We start from the raw sequence: 21,437 nt of genomic DNA, 5'->3' as shown, positions 1-21,437 counted from the left end.
TTGCGGAAACCCAACTGCTTGTTAACCTTCCAAAATCAAGGTTCTGATTACCCCAACAAAAGTGTCTCCCTTCTCTCTCACCATTGGAACTCTCCAATTGTTTATCCAATCTTGCCCTTATATAGTGTTTCTTAGCAAAAGCCCATTACAAAATCATTTCATCTTCCATCCTCCCCCATGCACATTTTCACCTTCACTAATCATCCCCTTCCCACATCCTCCTGCATACTCATCTACAGTCGGTCTGTCGCCTTTAAATATCATGAAACACCGTCATCTTACTCTGGGCTGGCTTGCTTGGTGTTCTCATGTGAACACATGGCTCATGATCCCAGGTTCGAATCCTAAAGACTATGTTGATTGTTGTTCAAGTTAAGGTACACACTAACATTTGTTCATGTTGCTAATCAGAAGAAAGGGACGAGTCACAGGTCAGTGACACAAAATGTTTTCAAGGAGGGGAATATAAATGCAATAAAACATGAAGAGGCACACAATATTTCAACAGCATGCTTGTGAAAAACAGAGCTCACGCCAACAAAGGAAATTGCACAAACTCGCTCACTCACTCTCACCAATGAGCAGTTAACTGGGGTTGATTCAGGGGAGATGACATGCGTGGGAATGGTCATCCCCACCTGGGAATACTTCGCTCCTACTGGGATGAACTTCACCCAGCATAGCAATATCACCTGTGCAGAGGAATGAGAACACCATTAATACTGTTCATCAATTCAGGTCGAGCCTCTCCACGACATCTCACGATAGCAATTCAGTTAAAAGTGAGAAATTCTTTCATTACGATTAAACAGTATTCATATATGACATTTAATAGACAAAGGACATCACACAAAGTGGAACACCATCATAGGCAGAGTGGGCACATACACAAGAGGTTTAAGGTGTCTTCAAAAGGATGAGTGGTAAAAATGAATACTCAATGACTTGCTTTTTGATTCCTCGCTCTGTTTCTTTCCTTTCCATTAAAAATAAATTGACATCCAATCAGGTCATTCAGCTAGTGCTATCACACAATAGTATAGATTACTGGACTCTGGCATGGATCCAGGAAGTGGAAAGTAGTATAGAGGGAATGAGGAGCTGGAAAGGAGTGGGGAAAATCAAATGAAAGGTTGTCGGGGGTGGGCGGAGGTGGGAGGGGGGGGGCTAAATACGGTATAGTCCATGATTGTGTGTTGCACGTTTTTATTTTTTGCCCATACGAAATTCATTCCATAAATACTATGTACTTCCACAGGCTAGTTATAAAGTACTTGTGTCACTTTAAACATGAATAACTTTGGATGTACACATGATGCAAGCAAACCATAAAATGTACATGAAAGCATAATTCACAAAGTTTGGGGAATGTTGTGTTCATGTTTTTTCATTTCATGTCAGATGCTGAAATCAAATGAAAATGGTGACAGCAGAAAAATAGGTTAACCGTTTGTTGTGGCTCATAGAACGGAGGTCCATAATAGCTGAGAATAAAATTCGCTGCTCATTACAGGAAATATGTACCACGTAAGAACTCGATTAACAATCGGATATTAAAACTAGAAGGGCCCTCTTCGACGTCACGACGTCACCAGATATGCCTCCGCCCACATCATTACAATACTTGTACCAAGTTTAATTTAAATCCCTGAACCCAGATTCGGAATATTAAAGAAAACAAATACATATTTGGGGGGGGGGCAACCCCTTACACCCCGTTAGAGCCTGATGTTTCTAATGTCAAGAACAAACTTTGGTACATCATGGATGATGAAGGTTGAAATCAAGTTTCATCAGAATCTGTTTGTGTCATTTTGAGAAAAAGCAAATATCTATTTAGGGGGGGGCAACCTCTCCGTAAACTCCCCCCTTACACCACCTCAGACCCCGATTTTTTTTAATGCCGTGAACAAACTTTGGTACGTTATGGGTGATGAAGGTTGTGGGCAAGTTTCATCAGAATTGCATGTGTAGTTTCTGAGAAGAAAACAAATACATATTTTGGGGGGCAACCCCCATACACCCCTATCGGGCCCGATTTTTTTTTAATGCCATGAACAAACTTTGGTACATATACGGTGATGAACGTTGTGGTGAAGTTTCATCGAAATGCAATGTGCAGTTTTAGAGAAGAAGTTTGAAAGTTTGTAGACAGACGGACAGACAGATAGACGACGCACCATCCCATAAGCTCCTCGGAACTACGTTTCAGGTGAGCTAAAAATCAAACTCGTTTCCCATGGGGAGTACTTAGAATGTAACAAGTTTCAAATTTTTTTCTATTGAGCGGTTTGGAAGATTCAGAGGTCCAAAGTTTTTCCTTTTTTCCAACATGGCTGCCACACCACATGAGCTATGACATCATAATTATCATGAAAACATTGTACGCGAGTCGTCGCACCCATGGTGAAATTTTTGTGTCAATCGGACAGGCGGTTGTAGCGAAAACAGAAAATTTGCATGGCCGTATGGACAACCTGAAAACATAATGCCATCGGCAACTTCATCAGAGGAGGCATAAAAAAATGTTTAAAGAAACTGGATCAGTGAATGACAAACCACGATCCGGAAGGCCTCAAATCAGCAAGGAGACTTATGGCCGTCGTCCAATAAGCATTTGAAAGGAGTCCACGAAAGTTGGTGTGAGGTTCATCTGGTGAACTAAACTTCCCACAATCAATGGCACATAACATTCTCAGAGATATTGCATGAACACTCTTCAAAGGTTCAGTATCAATAAAATGTTACAGCAAGAGAATTTCCACCATACATGCATAGACTTCTGTCAAGAGTTCAAATCAAACCTCCACAATGCCCCTGGGTTTCTTGATGAGTTCACTTTTTTCTAATGAGGAAACATTCCACACGAGTGGTGAAGTCAACCACAACAATTTCCACATTGCGGGATGGAAAAACCTCAGAAGTCTGGCAATATGAAAGAGACTCACAAAATAAATAAATAAATAAAATCAATGTCTGCTACACTCCCAGGGAGTCGGACATTTTTGGTTCTATCTTTTATCACAAGGAAACAGTCAATGGTGAATGTTATTTTGCAATGTTGCAGCATTTTTGTCCCTGAACTACAACAGATTAAATCTTTCAGTTAGCACTTTCTGCAGCAAGGTGGTGCTCCCTTTGTCTGTGCTTCAAATGTGTGACAGTTCTTGAATGACGACTTCTGAGATGAGTGGATCAGTGGACATGGGCCAACTGCTTGGCATGTCCCTATTGGCCTAATTTTTAATGGGACAATGTTGAAACTGTTGTTCACTCATCAAAACCATATTATTTGGAAGAATCTTGGGCTCAGATTGCATCTGCAATTTATGAAATCACTCAGCAGCAACTGAAGAATGTTTTCAATGAGTTGGAAAATCAGATTGAATAATATTGTTGCGGGCTGGGCGGTCGGGTGAGAAGACCACTATGTGGGAGAAGCTATGTCGGTTTCCACCAGACTCCCCGGAATTGTAGGCCGTCGCACACGGATAATTTTGTGATGCGGCGGGTCGCTTAACTGACCGTGGATACCAATAACTCAACCACGTGACCAAGGGTCCTCCCGTCTATGGGTTAATCCGGTTACCTAATTAATCAGGTGATTCAATTACTGGGGAACACGCCCTCAGTACGCCTTGTCCGAACCGGATCACTCTACTGGATCGGATGCAGCCGAGCGACACTGCCAAGGATGTACCAGCTAAAAGGAACGGATCGTTGGGAAAAAAGTCCCAGCTAAACTTGGATTCGGACCATGCTGGATCAATGGAAGAAAAGACAAAAACGAGCAGGGAGCATTCCTAATAATAATAATAATTTATTTGCAAGCAGGTGAGAAAAAAATATGTGGCACAGTGAAGATTTATTATTGTGTGTAATGCAGGGATAGAAAGAAGCATGGTGCGACAATAAACAGGCAACTTGCAAAAGGGGACACAGAGCAGACTTAACGCGAAAATAATAACAATCTTCTGCAGTCTTACTAAAGCAGACAGGCAGCAACACGCGCACGCACACGCACACGCACACGCACACACACACACACGAAGAGGGAGTTTTGCAACCAGGGGGGTGGGGGGGTTGAGGCTATGATCTCGGTACCTGCGCGCCCGATAGCACGACGTGCCACCAATACGTTTCGGGGGGGGTGGGGGGATGCTCCGGGGTGCTACCTGACAGTGGGTGCGTTGCCTCTGGCCCAAGCCGCACATGTGGAGACTGTGCTCGTGAAGGAGTAGCTTGAGTGGAGAAGGGGCGGAGTCCACAGGGTGAGGGTGGAGCAGTGGATGAGATCAGGTAAGCGGGTGGGGTCGACGTGGTGTGGGCGGACACGAGGAGGTGGAGTCCAGGAGCAGGAGGCAGGTCGTGGCGGTGCCGACAAGGCGTGGGTGGAGACGAGGAGGCAGGAAACACAGACAATCTGGGCCAGAGGGACTGCCCGACTTTTATAGGGCCCGCAGCTCGGGGGGGGAGGGGCGATGCCGAATCCAAACGTCATCACCCGAATCGGGCGCTCCGATTGGCCCCGACCCCTCACGTGGCCCACCAGCTTGGGCCGGATACCGCCTCACTTCGTTTCCGGCAAGGCCATCCCAGACAGTGGGAATATTGCGCTCCGACCCCACGAGATGACATGAATCGCCCACACTGAAATTGGCATGCGAATCATCCTGCAAAAACCCCCGGGCGACTGGTCGAGGGTCCTGCATGCCCGCTCGGGTGTTTGACCAGCGTCGATCAACGCGCTCATTCCACACGCGCCAATGTGGCCCGCACTGTACATTCCCTGGCTCGATCGCAGCCTCGCTGGCCGCAGAGACGAGAAGACGTTCACCATCCGTTGAGAATCCACCGCTGCCAGCGAAGACCGAGGGTACATCGCCATGGATAAATCCATGCACGTTTCACGAGCGGCGTACGTGTCTGCTTTCGAGCACATTCCATACAGTGCGCGCGGTTCCACCATTACGCACGTGGCCAGCGCTCACACTCACATGACTCCGCTAGAGTGTGCGCGGGGCGAACACCAATATGTGTCGGGTATTGAGGTTAAAAAAAAGAACAAGCCGCTTCTACCCGCACACTCGTATCCTGCCCAACATGGTGTGGAGTCGGCTTTATTGGTCTCTGCACGCGTCTCATGCAGCGTGGGTGTTGTGCTGGCCGTGTTTCCCGTGCCGTGAAAAACACCATTCGCGCCGCCTCTTAAGAGGTATTTACTTGCATGCCTTTCTAATGCAATCAGCAATTCTCCCCAGACCATTGGAAGCTCGAGTCAATTGTCCAGCACCAACTAGCACACTCCCTGAAGTTTCCCCACCGCAGCGCCACACGCGCTGGCTTCCAAGGCGCACGTGGCTGATTTACCTCAGGAATAGTCAGAAAAGAAGAAGAGTGGGGATGAATGAAGAAGAAAAATGATTTAAGCAATCCTTGCTATTCGATCGTCGCAACACCTTGTTGTCCCGCTAAACAAAAGGAAAGGGACCATTTACACGTATAATAATGGAATAACCGTCTTGGGACACCTATCTGTTGTATGCATGCGGTTCCGAGAACTGCAACAATATTGTTACGGATTCGCGCCCGCCGGCGTGCTGACGGCCACGTAACTCGAATCGCGGCACGTCGCCCACCGGACGGACAATCCAGTCGTGACCCTCTCGGACTAACGCCGGGAACCAGTCACGGGTGGACCTTTCGGTCTCACCGCGATCGAGCCAATCGGCCCCCGCGTGGGATAGGGTTGCTCGCCAAATTCGACCTACATAAGTACCCACACGGAGGGTAGACCGGGCGATCGCACCTCGCCGCAGGTCGACTTCGGACACGGGCCACTTAAGCGACCGACCCGTTCCGTACTATCGGGATAACCGAGCGGTGTTATCGTCGGCCTCGACGGTTCGATTAATTATCGGGCGTATTCAGCCCACTACCAACCCTTTACGTGAAGCAAGATGAGGATTCAATGAAAGAAATGACGAAGCGAAGCGGGAAAACAGTTCAACATAAAGCACATTTATTCGCGATGAACGGAAAGCACACATATACAATTCCACCAAAAGCACATAGAAAAGAAGAAGACAAAAAGCAAATGCGACAATGCAGATCTAATACCGATTACGCGAGCACACGGCAACACTTATACAATTTTACTTCACAGACGGCGCCGACAACACACATTCCCAAAGCAAAAGAAAAGAGAACCACCCTCCAGGATGAGGGGTAGGCGGGCCTGGGGCCGAGACCGTGTCGGGCCTACCCGTCTGATGATGAGACGCGGAGCGGCAGTGGTGCCTCAACTCCGCGGGCCTCGCGGACAGTGTCCGGCAGGGGGTGGGAAGGGGGCCCCCTTTGTCGCACTATCTCAGCGCGGGGGAAACAGGAGGGGGTTGCTGATGCTCGGGGAAAGGAGGATTTAACCCTGTCTCGGGTCCCGCGGCGAGCGTCTCCTCCTCCACCTCGGTCGCGTTGCTGGCCTCTCTGGTGTGCAGCTCCCGGCACCGACGCGAGCACCCCCTCGTCTGCCTTCGCCGCCGCCGCCTCTCCACAGCTCCGTCCTCTTCGCTCCGACTCCGCGAACTCCCAACTGCACTTCTTCCAACGCACACCTCGTTCCAACGCGCAACCCTTTTCTGACGAACGCAGCCGCTTATATAAGCCCCGTGGCTTCGCCTTTGACCCCCTGCCTTCGACCTTTCACCTCGCTCCCCATTGGCCCGAGAAAAAGTGGGCGCGAATGCTTTTTGATCCATGAATTTGCATATAGCGACCGCCCTCCAACGCCCTGGAGGCGGGGCCAAATCGCCCCTCGCTCACCGATTGGACGGAACAAAAGTGGGCGTGAGTCGTTTTTGATCCGTTTTTCTGCGGAAAGTCCGTGGTTTTGTACACGCTGTTCGGCGCGCGCCCTGCACGAGTCCAATACCGGTACCCACAAGCGGCGCAAGAACGGTGGCGATGCGACGGTTGCGAGGTGTGACGGTAAAGGTCGTGGCTGTTGTGGTGAAGCGGCGTTGTGGTGGGTGGTTGATGTTGTGATGACTGTTGAGACGTGGTTGGTGGTGGTAATAATGGCGGTTGGTCCAAAATAAAGATAGTAAAAGAAAAACGGCTATCCTGAAGAGTCGCAGCACGCATAAATGACATTTATTCCCTCTAGACCACGGGTTTGGGCCTAACTACACATATACTTACCGAGATATCTCACCTAAGGGACCTGAATGGTGGTTTGCGAATTTGGTCAACCACAACACTACCCCCTCCCCTTTTTATAGACTCGTCCCGAGTCGTCAAATTTTCGTGTGCCATCATGTGTAGTTTTCCCCTAGTACATTTTACCTACGGATCCCTGAGTGCGACATTCATGGTATTCATGTCCCCAAAATAAATAACCTAAGGGCTGCGTAACTACCTAAACAAACTCACTCACACGGACGACTTAAATAAAATTGCCGGCGCTAGGACAGACATGCCGGGGGCGCACTCATATTTACAGTACATCTTAACCTTAACTTACAAATTTTACACTAAACCATGGCCCAGGATCAATGAACTCTGCAAAAAGAAAGCAGTTAGCAGGGAGCCAGGCTGCTCGCATGCAGTCTCTGGCTCAAACAATGCAGGTGATGGGGAACGTGGCTGGCTGCTCACACGCAGTCCAAGGCCTTCCCTTTTGAACTGAACGCAGTGAACCACAACGGTGCATGGGCTGCACAAACGCAGTCTCCGTGCCAGCTCAAGTGGCACACGCAATAAACACAACGAGTGGATGGATGAATGGATGGACGCAAACACGGTGCACGGGCCGCCACTGCAGGCCCGTGTTGTAGCTGCCAACAGGGCAGTTCTCGCAGCTTGCAAACTGTTGCCTTGCGGATCCTGGCGCACATGGAAACGAACAGGGGGGGGGGGCAAAGCAAAAATTGAACGGGGCTGGTGAACATGGGCAGTGGGCATGGCATGGCAAAGGTGAGCAGGCAAACACAGCCCGCAGAAGAAGGCCGCTGCAGGCAAACACAGCCGGCAGATGAACTGGCCGGCACAGGCCTTGAAGAAAAACAGCCAGCAGATGAAGTGGCCGGCACAAGCCTTGAAGCAAAACACGGCCAGCCGATGGCACAGGCCTTGCAGCAAAACAACAGCTGCCGATGAAGTTGGCCGGCCTCCGCCTTGAAGCAAAACACGGCCAGCCGATGAAGTTGGCCAGCCTTTGCTGTTCAGTGGAGGTTGGTGGAGGGAGTGCGGTGGTGCTGGCCACTTGAAAGACGGGCTCGGACCTACCCTACCTGTCTCCCTCCCACCTATCGCCTTTGCCTGTCACTGTCTACACCCACTCCCTTAATTTGTCAAAACCCAATTTAGCCCCAACTTTTTTTTTTTTACTTTTACTTCCCCACTATAAATCGTCCCCTAACCCCCTTTATCGTCTTCGTTCGGCTAACCTATCCTGTCACCTAGCCTACTCCCAACCCCTACGTTCCCTTCCCGGAGGGGAACAAGGGAGAGCTAGCGTCCTGTGTCGAGGCCCAACTCAAGCCTCAGAATGGCCTCCCCAGAGTTCAGCGATCTACAACCAAAGTGGGTCCAGCGGCCCACAACGAGAGCGAGGGGATGGATGGTGCGGAGGGGTACACTTCCTAATCTACCCTATCCATTTAACTGTTAAACTACCCCGGGGCTTTCAACAAGCGCCTCTCGCTTAAACTATTGGTTCTAACAACCCAGATTCCCGTCGCCTGTGTTGGTGTCCTCACAATTCCGGGCCTCGCCCCCCAATTTTCTCTCCGTGCCCTCACACGGTCTCATGGCTGGGACACGTGGCTCCCTTTGGCAGGCACGACCCTCTGCCGCTTCTCCGACGATGGCACCCCCGGGCACTACACTGCCTCCGAGCCTACCAGCTCCCTAACACCGGGGAGTGCCCCCCATGGCACCTCCCCTGAAACGCACACGTGGCAGGCTGGCTTCCCAGGCCCCTTTCCGAGGGTCACCCGTGCCCACAACACTGCCCACGCGGCTAATGGCACCCCGGGCCTCCGCACCAAGCAGACGCACCCGTGCCCACTACGCTATCCCGGCCCCCCATGGGCCCTTGGCCTACCACGGCCGACTAGCCTGGTGCCCGGGGTACCCACTCAGCGATGCGATACCTTTCGCAGCCACGCTCCCAAGCCCGTCAACAGGGATCCTGCACCCCTCCAAACGGGTCTCGAGCCTACACTCCCACCAACAACAAAACGACCTCCATTTTTCAATTTGACTAACCCAGCTAACTCACTTTACTCTGACCCCGGGGTCCCTTGGGCGGGAGTCACTCCTCCCCCCAATCACTCATCGCACCATGCATTCCCCATTCGCTCCATACACACAGACCCGCTGGCCTCACTCACTCACCAAGCACATGCACTCACCTCACAACTCACCAACTCTTCAACACACACACCGCTGAACTTGCCATCCTCCTAACTACCTCCCCTAACTAACTCGTGCTCCCACGTCGTCCCTTAAACTACAGCACGTTCCTTTTAACACTACGTAGCTAAGCTACGTCCCCTCTACACATTCATAAGTCTGTCCATGTCCTCAAATAATCCCATGAATCAATTTCCCAGGGGGGAATTTCCTCCCTCCCTACTGGGCTCGTGAACTCGTTGCAAGGCTGTGAGAGCCTTGCGCCTCTGCGGGAGCGGCTGTTCCAGCACCGACTCCTCCGGCAAGACATATCCATGAGGGCGTAAGGTCGCCCTTGTAAGGCCTCAGGCGGTCCGCGTGGACGATCCGGGGGAGGGCTCGTGGTCCCATTTTAATTTTTAGGACCACGTCACTGACTTGCGCCAGGACGACCCCCGGGCCCTGCCAAGGTGAGGTGAGCTTCGGGCATCTGCCCTTCCTTCGCCGGGGGTTAAAGAACCAAATCTTCGCCCCCGGTGGGTATTTGCTCACCTGGCTCCGGTGGTCGTACCTGCGCTTCATCTTTATGCCCGCCTGTTGGAGCTGGTGTCGTGCGAAGGCGTGGACCTTCTCCAAGCCTTCCTCCAACCGACGGGCATAGCCCTCCCCCGGGGGCCTATCAAGCCGCTCAGGCGTCGGACCGCACAATAAATCGACGGGGCTTCTCAGCTCCCGTCCATACATCAACAGCGCCGGACTACATGCGGTAGACCCGTGCTGGGACGCGCGATAGGCCATCAGGAGGTACGGAAGGTGTTCGTCCCAGTCCTCCTGGTTAGTGGCGGTGAAGAGGGCCAACTGTTGGACCAGGGTCCTGTTGAACCTCTCCACCATGCCATCAGACTGTGGTCTCAGGGGCGTTGTCCGTGTTTTTCGAATTTCCAGGAGCCTGCACACCTCTTTTAGTAATTCACTCTCAAAATTTCGTCCCTGGTCCGTGTGCAGCTCCTGCGGAATCCCATACCGGCATGCAAATCCTTCTACGAAGGCCTTGGCCACAACCCCTGCTTCCTGGCTGGGAAGGGCAAAGGCTTCTGGCCATTTGGTGAAATAGTCCATAATTACGAGGACGTACTTATTACCCTGGCGAGTGGGGGGCAGTGGTCCCAAAATGTCCATGGCCACTCGCTCAAGAGGAGCCCCAACCTGATGTAGTTGGAGTGGGGCCCTCATCCTCTGTGGCGGTCCCTTTTTTGCAGTACAGGCGTCGCATGCTCGACACCAGTCCTGTACATCGCGCCCCATGTTAACCCAATAGAACCGCCGGCGGGCCCGAGATTTTGTTTTGGTCCTGCCCAAATGGCCGCCGGCGCGGGTACCGTGCACCTGTTTCAAAATTTGGGTCTTAAACCCATCAGGGACTATCACCAGCCAAGAAGTTTGTTCAGAAGGAATCTCCACCCACTTGCGATACAAGATGTTGTCCCTCATTTCTGGGGTCCTCCACTGAGCCCAGTATGCCTTTGTTCGCGCCCCGAATGGGGCGATTTCCTCCCCACTGGGCCTCCTGTTTTCCTGGACCCATTTGTACACTGGCCCTATCACGGGGTCTTCCCGCTGGGCCGTGCTCCATGCCAATCCACCAAATTCCTCTCCCGCGGTTAGTGGCAAAGTTGGGCCTACCACCCGGGCCGCACGGACTGGGAGTTTCGGGGAGGCGTCTGCCAATTGGTCCCTCTCCTCATGTCTCGTGCAATATTTGCAGTTTTCCCTCAGACAGGGGCGTCAAGAGAGCGCATCGGCATTCCCATGAGCCTTACCGGCTCTATGGACCACACTGAAATCGTACTGCTGCAATTTTTCCAACCACCTTGCAATTTGGCCTTCCGGTTCCTTGAACCGTAAGAGCCATTGCAAGGAGGAATGGTCAGTTCGAACCAAAAATTTCCTCCCGTACAAGTACGGGTGGAAATGGCTCACGGCAGACAGCATAGCCAATAGTTCCTTGCGAGTTTCGCAATAATTTCGTTCGGGCCTACTCATGGCCCGACTGTAATACGCGATCACTCTTTCCACGCCCCCCTGTGTCTGAGACAAGACTGCTCCCAATCCTTCCTGGCTTGCATCCGTGTCCAGGGTATACATCCCGTCATCGGTGGGGTACGCTAAAACAGGTGTGGATGTCAAACACCCCTTTAATTTGAGGAAGGCCTCCTGGCACTCCTCCGTCCAATTAAATCTCAACCCCTTCTCCGTCAACCGGTGAAGGGGCCTGGCTATCTCCGCAAAGTTTGCCACGAAACGCCGGTAGTAGGAGCAAAGTCCCAAAAAGCCCCGTACCTGTTTGACAGTTGTAGGTACGGGCCACTCCTCTACCGCTGTTATTTTTCCGGGGTCGGTCTTCACCCCCTCGCGGCCTATCACGTGTCCGAGATAGGCCACCTCTGTCGCGAACAAAGTGCATTTCTCTGGGCTCAATTTCAGCCCTGCCTGCCTGAGGTGCCCAAACACCTGGTCCAAATTGGCTATCTCCTGGGTGAATGTTTTAGCGTGTACCAGGACGTCATCCAGATACACCAGGCATGACTGCCACGGCATGCCGCCTAGTACACGCTCCATCAGTCTCTCAAAGGTGGCGGGGGCGTTACACAAACCGAACGGCATCACAGTGAACTGATACAGTCCCTTCCCTGTGGAAAATGCCGTTTTCTCCTTCCCCGTCTTATCCATCTCCACCTGCCAATACCCACTCTTGAGGTCCAAAGTTGAGAACCATTTAGAGCCTGCAACGGCGTCGAGGGTATCGTCAATTCTAGGCAGGGGATAGGAGTCTTTGAGTGTCACGTTCAGCTGGCGATAGTCCACACAGAAACGCGTGGTCCCATCCTTCTTTTTAACCAGCACAACTGGTGACATCCAAGGACTTCCCGAGGGCTCGATGACACCTGCATTGAGCATCTTTTCAACCTGTTCATCAGCCTCCTCTCTTTTGCTCCATGGGAGCCTTCGAGCAGGCTGACGGACAGGCCGGGCCCCATTGGTGTGGATCTGATGTTGCACCAGGCCCGTACGTCCAATATCCTCGGGTGATAAGGAGAAGATCCCGATGTGTCGGTCGACCAGCTTGTATAAGGCCTCCCGCTGGGCATCCTCCAAATCTACACTACTCCGATTTACCATCTCACAAATGGGACCGGGCCAATTCCTAATCGAGTCTGGAGACTCCCTCTGGGGCCGGTCCAGCTCGACGTTATCGTCCCTCAGCTCTGCGACCTCTTTTACTGGGGTGCAATCTGCCACCTTCGTGCCCTTCCTGATAGTGCGTGGTTCCGTGCTAACATTTATCACCCGCACGGGCGCTATTGGCCCGTCGGTACTTACCAGGGTGCGGCCCACGACTAAGCCCGGGGTTGACGGCCCTGCCGGTAGTTCCGCCAGGCCGCAGGGGCCCTGCCACGTTAGGGGTGCTCGCCACCGGGCCGGAACCACCGCCTCGGCACCCGGGGGAATGACCACGGAGTCAGGAGCCTCCAGCTCCACCCTCTCATCCGTGCTCACGCCTCCTAACGGCAACTCCTCACCACCCAACTGCATGACCCCCCGGCCCAAGTCGATCTTACAACCACCGGCCGTCAGCACATCCAACCCTATTAGACATGGGTTGTACACCTCTGCCACCCAAACCTCTATCTTGGTTTTCACAGTGCCCAATTTAAACGACACGAAACCACGTCCTATGATAGGGGCCGTTGCCCCGGTAGCTAGCTGCAAACTATGGTTTTGCAGACGGTGGATCTCATCCCAACCGTCTACACTCGAATCAAGGACCACAGGGCTGATGATCGTGGCGCTTGCTCCTGTGTCCACCACGGCGTCTACCCCTACGCCGGCAATCTTGCACCGAATTGTTAAGCTACCTTTGCCAATTTGGCCACAACTGATGACCTGTCGCAGTTCTGAGGGCTCTTCTCCGTCTGAGTCTGCCGAACACGGCCCTACATGTTCGGCACTTCTTAGTTTCCCGGGGACTGGTGGGGGGGTGATGGTTGGGCCTGGCTATCCCTATTGACCCGGGGCGGAGTTGGTGGTCTAGGGGGCCGTGGCTCCTCTCTTCGCGGGGGCCTTTCCCTGCGCGGGGCGTTGCACCTCCGCTGCAGGTGGTCCCCTGCGCCACAATTATAACACCTCTTCTGGTAAGGTGTTTGCCTCCAGTACGCCGAATTATACCCCCTCCATTCCGAATTGGGGTACCCCCCGATGGCCCATCTCCCGCCCTTCCCGGGCCCGACCGCCTCTCCACAGGTCTCCCGAACCGGCGGTCGAACATGCCCTGCACCATCCTTTCCATTCGCGCTTGGTCGCCCAGGGTTGCCCCGGCTCCCAGCGCACTGTCGTGCACGGGGTCCACCTGTCGGACTGCCACCGCGTGGTGCCCAGCCCCTCCCAATGGCGTTCTGGCTGCCTCCCAGCAGGCAGCAGTATCAGCCGCCTTCTGGAGGTTGTCCGGGCGCCACACGGTGAGCAATGCTCCGACATCGGTGCCCCCTATTGCTCGAAGGAAATGGTCCAGGGCAATCTCCTCCCAGTACTCCGGTGGCATGTTGGTGTGCGCGATCCCCACCAAGCGGCGAATGTCATGTGCCAATTCTCCCAGTGATTCCTGGGGACGTCGTTTGCGCCTGTTGAGCTGAGCTTTAACAAGCTCGCTCTGCTGGTCCATGCCAAATCGTTTTTTTAGGGCCGAATGGAGATCCTCCAGGGTCGCCCCCTCACTGGGTACGGTGGTCAGGACTTCCAAAGCCACGCCACGCAGGGCCGCTGTGAGTTGTGCCACACCCTGCACCTCGTTCCAGCCATTGCCTCTGGCAACACACTGGAACTGGGCCATATATGCCCTCAAGTCCGTCTTGCCATCGTACGGGGGTAGCGGCACCCTCGGTTCTTTCGAGGTCTCCTCCCGTTCCCCAGGGACTCCGGGAGGAGTGTACCTCCCCAGTCCCAACGGTGCCTCACTCCCGCAGGGTCCGAGCCATTTGCCCGGGGGCTCCGCCACCCTTGTCCGCGTCTGTCCGTGCCCCGCGTCGTCCCGCTTACTCTCCCAAGCCATTGGACTCGCACTCTGCACACCCCCCGGAACACTCATTCTGGTTACCCCCATTAGGCCAAAAGACCCCGCGGCCTCTACCCTCCCCAAGCTTGGCATGCTCACCCCCGCATCGGGCAAGCCTCCTCCTCCGCCTTGTGACACCGGCCCCACCTGGGCACGATCCGCCTCGAGGGAGTATATCCTCTCCTCCTGTTCCCGAAGGAGGCCACCCTGCTTCTCACACCGGGCCTCCACCCTATCCGTCAGTCTCTTCTCCATTTCCTCCATTTTCCCCTTTATTACCCCATTTATTTCCTCCCCTATCGTTCCTAACGACAGTTCCCCGACTTTTTCTCTTATTTGCTCCACCTCCCCTTGTACCTGTGTCACCATCTTATTTGTCTTGGATATTTCCTCCCTCGTTGTCCTAAACTGCTCTTCTGTCTCGCCCCGGTTTTTTCCTATCTGTTCCCCCAGTTCCTCTGTCTTTTCTCCGGCTTTCCGCTCCATTTCATTAATTACCTCCTCATGTCTCTTTCTACATTCCTCCGCCACCTTTTTAATCCTTTCTGTGTCTCCGCTTTTACCTCCTTTCGCAGGTTTTCAACTTTGTCTGTCATTTCCCGATGTCTTTTCTCACAGTCCTCCTTCACGGCTCCCAATCCCTCCTTTATTTTCCCTTGTTCTCTTTTTAATTCCTCTATCGCCGTCGTGTTCCTCCCTATTTCCTCCTTTATTTGGTCTTGTCCCTGTTTTACTTCTCCCAATCCTTTTCCTACTTTGTCTATTTTTCCCACCACCGTCTTTATTTCGTTTACCCTCTCTTGTTTACTTTCTTCCATTGCGACTCCCACTCCTTTTACTTTCTCTTTTAACCCGGTCACCTCCGCTCGTATCGTGTCGACTTCCTTTTTCATTTCGTTTTTTAGTTCTTCCAAGCTTCCTTTTAGGCTCATTCCCATGTTCTGCGTCTCACCCCGCAGCTCTTTCATTTCTTCCCTCATTTGCTGTGTATTCGCATCCATCGTCGTTTTCACTTCATTTGTATTTGTATCCATCTTTTCGTTCATGCCTTTCATTTCGTTTTTCATTTCATTTGTATTTGTATCCATCTTTTCGTTCATGTTCGCATTTATCTTCGCTGTCATTTCCGCCAGCATGGCGAATAGCTGGGCCATGTCGGGTGCGCTTGGGTGAGTCGTTTCGGCAGGGATCGGGGAAGGGTTTTGGTGGTGAGGGGGAGGGGAGGTGTCATACACCGCGGCCGCTGCCGCACCTATTTCGGGCTCTGGGTTCAGTTGGACGAGTTCATGTTCCTGCACGGGCATTCCATCCTGGGCCATGGATCCTACACATTCTACATCCATTTCTAATACCCCCGGCTCCCGCTCGCCTTGAGACGCCATCTTGCTTCTCGTGAAGGGTTAATTTCGCTCGCTCGTAATTTGGAGGGAATCGGGGGTCGCTTCTCTCACCCCTGGACCGATTCCCGTGAATTTAGCTGGAGACAGGAGAGCCCGTTTTCCTGTTCTCCGATACCAGTGCCGCGAGGAGGGCGATGGATTTGTATCGCACGACCTGACACCAGTGTTACGGATTCGCGCCCGCCGGCGTGCTGACGGCCATGTAACTCGAATCGCGGCACGTCGCCCACCGGACGGACAATCCAGTCGTGACCCTCTCGGACTAACGCCGGGAACCAGTCACGGGTGGACCTTTCGGTCTCACCGCGATCGAGCCAATCGGCCCCCGCGTGGGATAGGGTTGCTCGCCAAATTCGACCTACCTAAGTACCCACACGGAGGGTAGACCGGGCGATCGCACCTCGCCGCAGGTCGACTTCGGACACGGGCCACTTAAGCGACCCGTTCCGTACTATCGGGATAACCGAGCGGTGTTATCGTCGGCCTCGACGGTTCGATTAATTATCGGGCGTATTCAGCCCACTACCAACCCTTTACGTGAAGCAAGATGAGGATTCAATGAAAGAAATGACGAAGCGAAGCGGGAAAACAGTTCAACATAAAGCACATTTATTCGCGATGAACGGAAAGCACACATATACAATTCCACCAAAAGCACATAGAAAAGAAGAAGACAAAAAGCAAATGCGACAATGCAGATCTAATACCGATTACGCGAGCACACGGCAACACTTATACAATTTTACTTCACAGACGGCGCCGACAACACACATTCCCAAAGCAAAAGAAAAGAGAACCACCCTCCAGGATGAGGGGGTAGGCGGGCCTGGGGCCGAGACCGTGTCGGGCCTACCCGTCTGATGATGAGACGCGGAGCGGCGGTGGTGCCTCAACTCCGCGGGCCTCGCGGACAGTGTCCGGCAGGGGGTGGGAAGGGGGCCCCCTTTGTCGCACTATCTCAGCGCGGGGGGAAACAGGAGGGGGTTGCTGATGCTCGGGGAAAGGAGGATTTAACCCTGTCTCGGGTCCCGCGGCGAGCGTCTCCTCCTCCACCTCGGTCGCGTTGCTGGCCTCTCTGGTGTGCAGCTCCCGGCACCGACGCGAGCACCCCCTCGTCTGCCTTCGCCGCCGCCGCCTCTCCACAGCTCCGTCCTCTTCGCTCCGACTCCGCGAACTCCCAACTGCACTTCTTCCAACGCACACCTCGTTCCAACGCGCAACCCTTTTCTGACGAACGCAGCCGCTTATATAAGCCCCGTGGCTTCGCCTTTGACCCCCTGCCTTCGACCTTTCACCTCGCTCCCCATTGGCCCGAGAAAAAGTGGGCGCGAATGCTTTTTGATCCATGAATTTGCATATAGCGACCGCCCTCCAACGCCCTGGAGGCGGGGCCAAATCGCCCCTCGCTCACCGATTGGACGGAACAAAAGTGGGCGTGAGTCATTTTTGATCCGTTTTTCTGCGGAAAGTCCGTGGTTTTGTACACGCTGTTCGGCGCGCGCCCTGCACGAGTCCAATACCGGTACCCACAAGCGGCGCAAGAACGGTGGCGATGCGACGGTTGCGAGGTGTGACGGTAAAGGTCGTGGCTGTTGTGGTGAAGCGGCGTTGTGGTGGGTGGTTGATGTTGTGATGACTGTTGAGACGTGGTTGGTGGTGGTAATAATGGCGGTTGGTCCAAAATAAAGATAGTAAAAGAAAAACGGCTATCCTGAAGAGTCGCAGCACGCATAAATGACATTTATTCCCTCTAGACCACGGGTTTGGGCCTAACTACACATATACTTACCGAGATATCTCACCTAAGGGACCTGAATGGTGGTTTGCGAATTTGGTCAACCACAACAATATATTACGAAAACATTGCGGTCATGTTGAAGCTGAGAAATTTGAACTGTATGGTCTAACAACTTGAAGAACTAAAGAGTTCATAGAAGACCTTACCCCATGCAGTCTTGAGGAAAAGAAAAAAAGGGACGTTGGAAGGGTCTTTTAATAAGACTCTTGCCTGTTGCGTTTCCGAGCACGATCTACATTTCTTACGAGCCACTATTTTGTCTAAGAGAGTGAGCGGCAAATTTGATTGGTCAAGATGATGCAAAATGCTGTAATATTTTGCCCATGTACTGTCAAACGGAAGGTTTTTGAAAGTTCCAAGAAAGGAATTTGTGTTCTTGTGTTCAACGACAAATCGATTTAAATAAAATAAAGATTTAAGAAGTTGTCGAAATTTTTTTCCCGGAAGTTTACCACAGTTGCTGCAGTGTCTTTTACACCTCCTTATTTACCACTTTACGTTAATTATTCATGCCTGTTGTTTGTGTCATTTATGGTGTCCTTAAAAACAATAAGTTTCCTGGTTGGGATGATTTTCAATCTTCTTTTGATTACCAGACAGGGTTAATTTAAAATACACCCGAGCGGGTTTGACGGTCAGCTCAAATACAAAACTTGATGCAACCGAGTGTTAATCAACCTTAGCGACTACGGAAAGTGAAAACAGAATTCAAATTGAATTTAAAATAAACGTGTGAGGCCGCTCGAAGCAAAAATTTCCATTTTATAGGAATCATTCCCAACATCATTATACAATTTTCAAACCCACGTTTATGGCCGTGAAATAAATACTCCAAGTGTGTGCATTTAATGGTTGTATCCAGGACAGAGCTGGACCCCAACGAAAAAGGACCCCCAGGCCACCGAGAAGCTCAATCACTCGCTGCCTGCACGTCTGTACGGCGTCACGTGACCAGCCAGCTCGCCGTCGGATGAAATGCCCTAACAAAATTTTAAAACGTCCGTTTTTTACCGGAATTCTTTCAGATACTTATAGAGCACATCCCCAAACCATCTAAAATATTGTTGCGAATTCGCGCCCGCCGGCGTGCGAGCGGCCACGTAACTCGAATCGCGGCACGTCGCCCACCGGACGGACAATTCCGTCGTGACCCTCTCGGACTAACGCCGGGAACTAGTCACGGGTGGGCCTTTCGGCCTCACCACGATCGTGCCAATCGGCCCCCCGCGTGGGATAGGGTTGTTCGCCAAATTCGACCTACCTAAGTACCCACACGGAGGGTAGACCGGGCGATCGCACCTCGCCGCAGGTCGACTTCGGACACGGGCCACTTTAAGCGACCCGTTCCGTACTATCGGGATAGGCGAGCGGTGTTATCGTCAACCTCGACGGTTCCGATTAATTCTCGGGCGTATTTAGCCCACTACCAACCCTTTACGTGAAGTAAGATGGAGATTCAATTAAAGAAAAGACGAAGCGAAACGGGAAAAACAGTTCAATATAAGGCACATTTATTCCGCGGCAAACGGAAAGCACACATATACAATTACAACAATTATGCACCAAAAGCAAATGTAAAAAAAACACAACAATTATGCACCAAAAGCAAATGCAACAAAAGAAACACAATGCAGATCTACTACCGACTACGCGAGCACATGGCAACACTTACACAGTTTTACTTTACAGACGGTGCCGACAACACATATACTCAAAAGCAAAAGAAAAGGGCCACCCTCAACGACAAGGGGGCAGACGGGCCTGGGGCCGAGACCGCGTGGAGCCTACCCGTCTTGTGATGAGCCGCAAAATGGCGGCGGTGCCCCGACTCCGCGCTCCTCCGCAGGTTTCGTTGGCACTGCTTGGAATGGGGTGGGAACGGGGCCCCCTTTTCGCACTATCTCAGCGCGGGGGGAAACAGGGGGGGGGTTGTTGATGCTCTGGAGAAAGAGGATAGCTGGCTTGCTTGGGTCCCGCGACGAGCGACTCCACTGCGCCCTCGACCGCGTTCCCGGCTTCTCCTCTCTGCAGCTCCCCGACAGACTCCGAACCCCAACAGACTGACTCTCCTCCAGACCCATCTTGACTGCTGCTGCCACACTTCGCTGCCGCCACAACGCGCCCCAGCCCGAAACAGAAACTCTCTACTCCAACTCGAGCCCCAAACAGAAACTCTCTACTCCAACTCGAGCCCGAAACAGAAACTCTTCTCCAACTCGAGCCCGAAACAGAAACTCTTCTCTCCCTCAAGCCCGAAACAGAAACTCTTCTCTCTGCCGCTGCCGCTGCCGCTGCCACACCTCTCCAACTCGCCCGAGCCCAAAACAGAAACTCTCAACTGACTCAATTCGCCCTGCGCTCGGCGCTTTATAGTGCGACAGGAGAAACCATATGCAGATTTTCGGATCAGGATCGGCTCGGGGGCGGAGCCACGCTCGCCCATTGGACGGAGGAAAAGTGGGCGTGAATCATTCCTGATCCGCGAATCTGCATATATCGATTCTACTCCGACGCGCCTGGAGGCGGGGCCGAATCGCCCCGCGCTTAATGATTGGACGGATCGGAAGTGGGCGTGAATCATTCCTAATCCGACTTCTCGGAAAGGCCGCTTTTTGCACCCGCTGCTCGGCGCGCGCCCCGCACGAGTCCAGGATCGGTGCCCACAAGCGGCGCGGGAATGGCGGCAGAAGGAGGAGAGGTGAAGGTGGTGGAGGGTTTATTGTGGTGGTCCCTGGCCACGGTGACGCTTGGAATGGCGGTGATGCGATGATGCGATGATTGCGAGAGCGAGTTGTGACGGTAAAGGTCGTGGCTGTTGGCGTTGTTGTTGTTGTGAAGCGGCGTTGCGGTTGGTGGTTGTTGTGTGATGGCGGTTGAGACGTGGTTGGCTCAAAATAAAGATAGAACAGAAAAACGGCTATCTTAAAGGGTCGCAGCCCGAATGAATGACATTTATTCCCTCTAAACAACGGGTTTGGGCTAACTACACATGTACTTACAGAGATATCTCACCTACGGGACCTGAATGGTGGTTTGCGAATTTCCTCAACCACAACAATATAAACATTAATCTCATAGACTCTACGAATAAGCAGCCCCTCAGGAGGACAGGTTACGAGGTGAAGCAGTGAACGGAAAGCATGTGGTGTTCCTTCCAGAGTCTCACGGTTATTTGAATTGAATATATTTTCCTCATGAAAAGTGTGTTTCTGAGCGGATTTGCACGAAAATTATCCTCATTAAAACGTGGAGCTCCACCAGAAGGTCCCAAAAGTGAAAACAGAAATCAACTAGAACTTAAGACAGCCTCGTTATATGGCATGGAAACGGATGGAAGCCCATGGAAGCTACTCCTCACTGCAATGCAATTCCACACAGATTGAGGATATAAACATTCAACTTTCACAAAACTTGATGCAACCGAGTGTTCATCAACCTTAGAGACGATGAAAAGTGAAAACAGAATTTAAATTGAATTTAAAATAACCACGTGATGCCGTGTCAAAGCCAGCAGACCTCGTGTTGCCCAATAAACAGGGCCAGACGACACAGGTAACTTAAAAACTAGTTAGTCGAATTAAATCTTCTTAATAATACCCATGAAATCCATTATACATTATCGCCATCCGATGCTTCCTTATAGGCCATTCGACAAATCGGTCATTTTGCACTTGATGACCCTGTAAACCTTGACCTCGAGGCAAAAATGCGAAAAAGGGCTCAGGCGATCTAT

At 52.3% G+C, this 21,437-nt stretch overlaps 1 protein-coding gene across 4 annotated transcripts in view; it reads right to left on the bottom strand.

The window, feature by feature from the left end:
* Positions 1-21,437, bottom strand: part of LOC147034105 (calcium release-activated calcium channel protein 1-like) — a 67,563-nt gene that overhangs the window by 8,091 nt on the left and 38,035 nt on the right. For 3 of the 4 annotated variants that reach the window (XR_015056973.1, XM_085876512.1, XM_085876520.1), the window contains exon 4: positions 576-692. Coding sequence is in view for 3 of the 4 variants with exons in the window: in XM_085876512.1 (XP_085732638.1) it covers positions 576-692 (117 nt within the window). In the remaining variant the exon portion in view is untranslated. Of the gene's footprint in view, positions 1-569; positions 693-21,437 lie in introns of all 4 variants that reach the window. The other variant, XM_085876514.1, reaches the window with a different exon arrangement.

Source organism: Eptatretus burgeri, chromosome 1, assembly GCF_056783735.1.
Source record: "Eptatretus burgeri isolate ZD-2024b chromosome 1, Ebu_testis_v1, whole genome shotgun sequence".
Taxonomy (NCBI): domain Eukaryota; kingdom Metazoa; phylum Chordata; class Myxini; order Myxiniformes; family Myxinidae; genus Eptatretus; species Eptatretus burgeri.
Note: the sequence above shows the minus strand (reverse complement) of the source record. Positions and strands in the feature narration are given on the sequence as shown.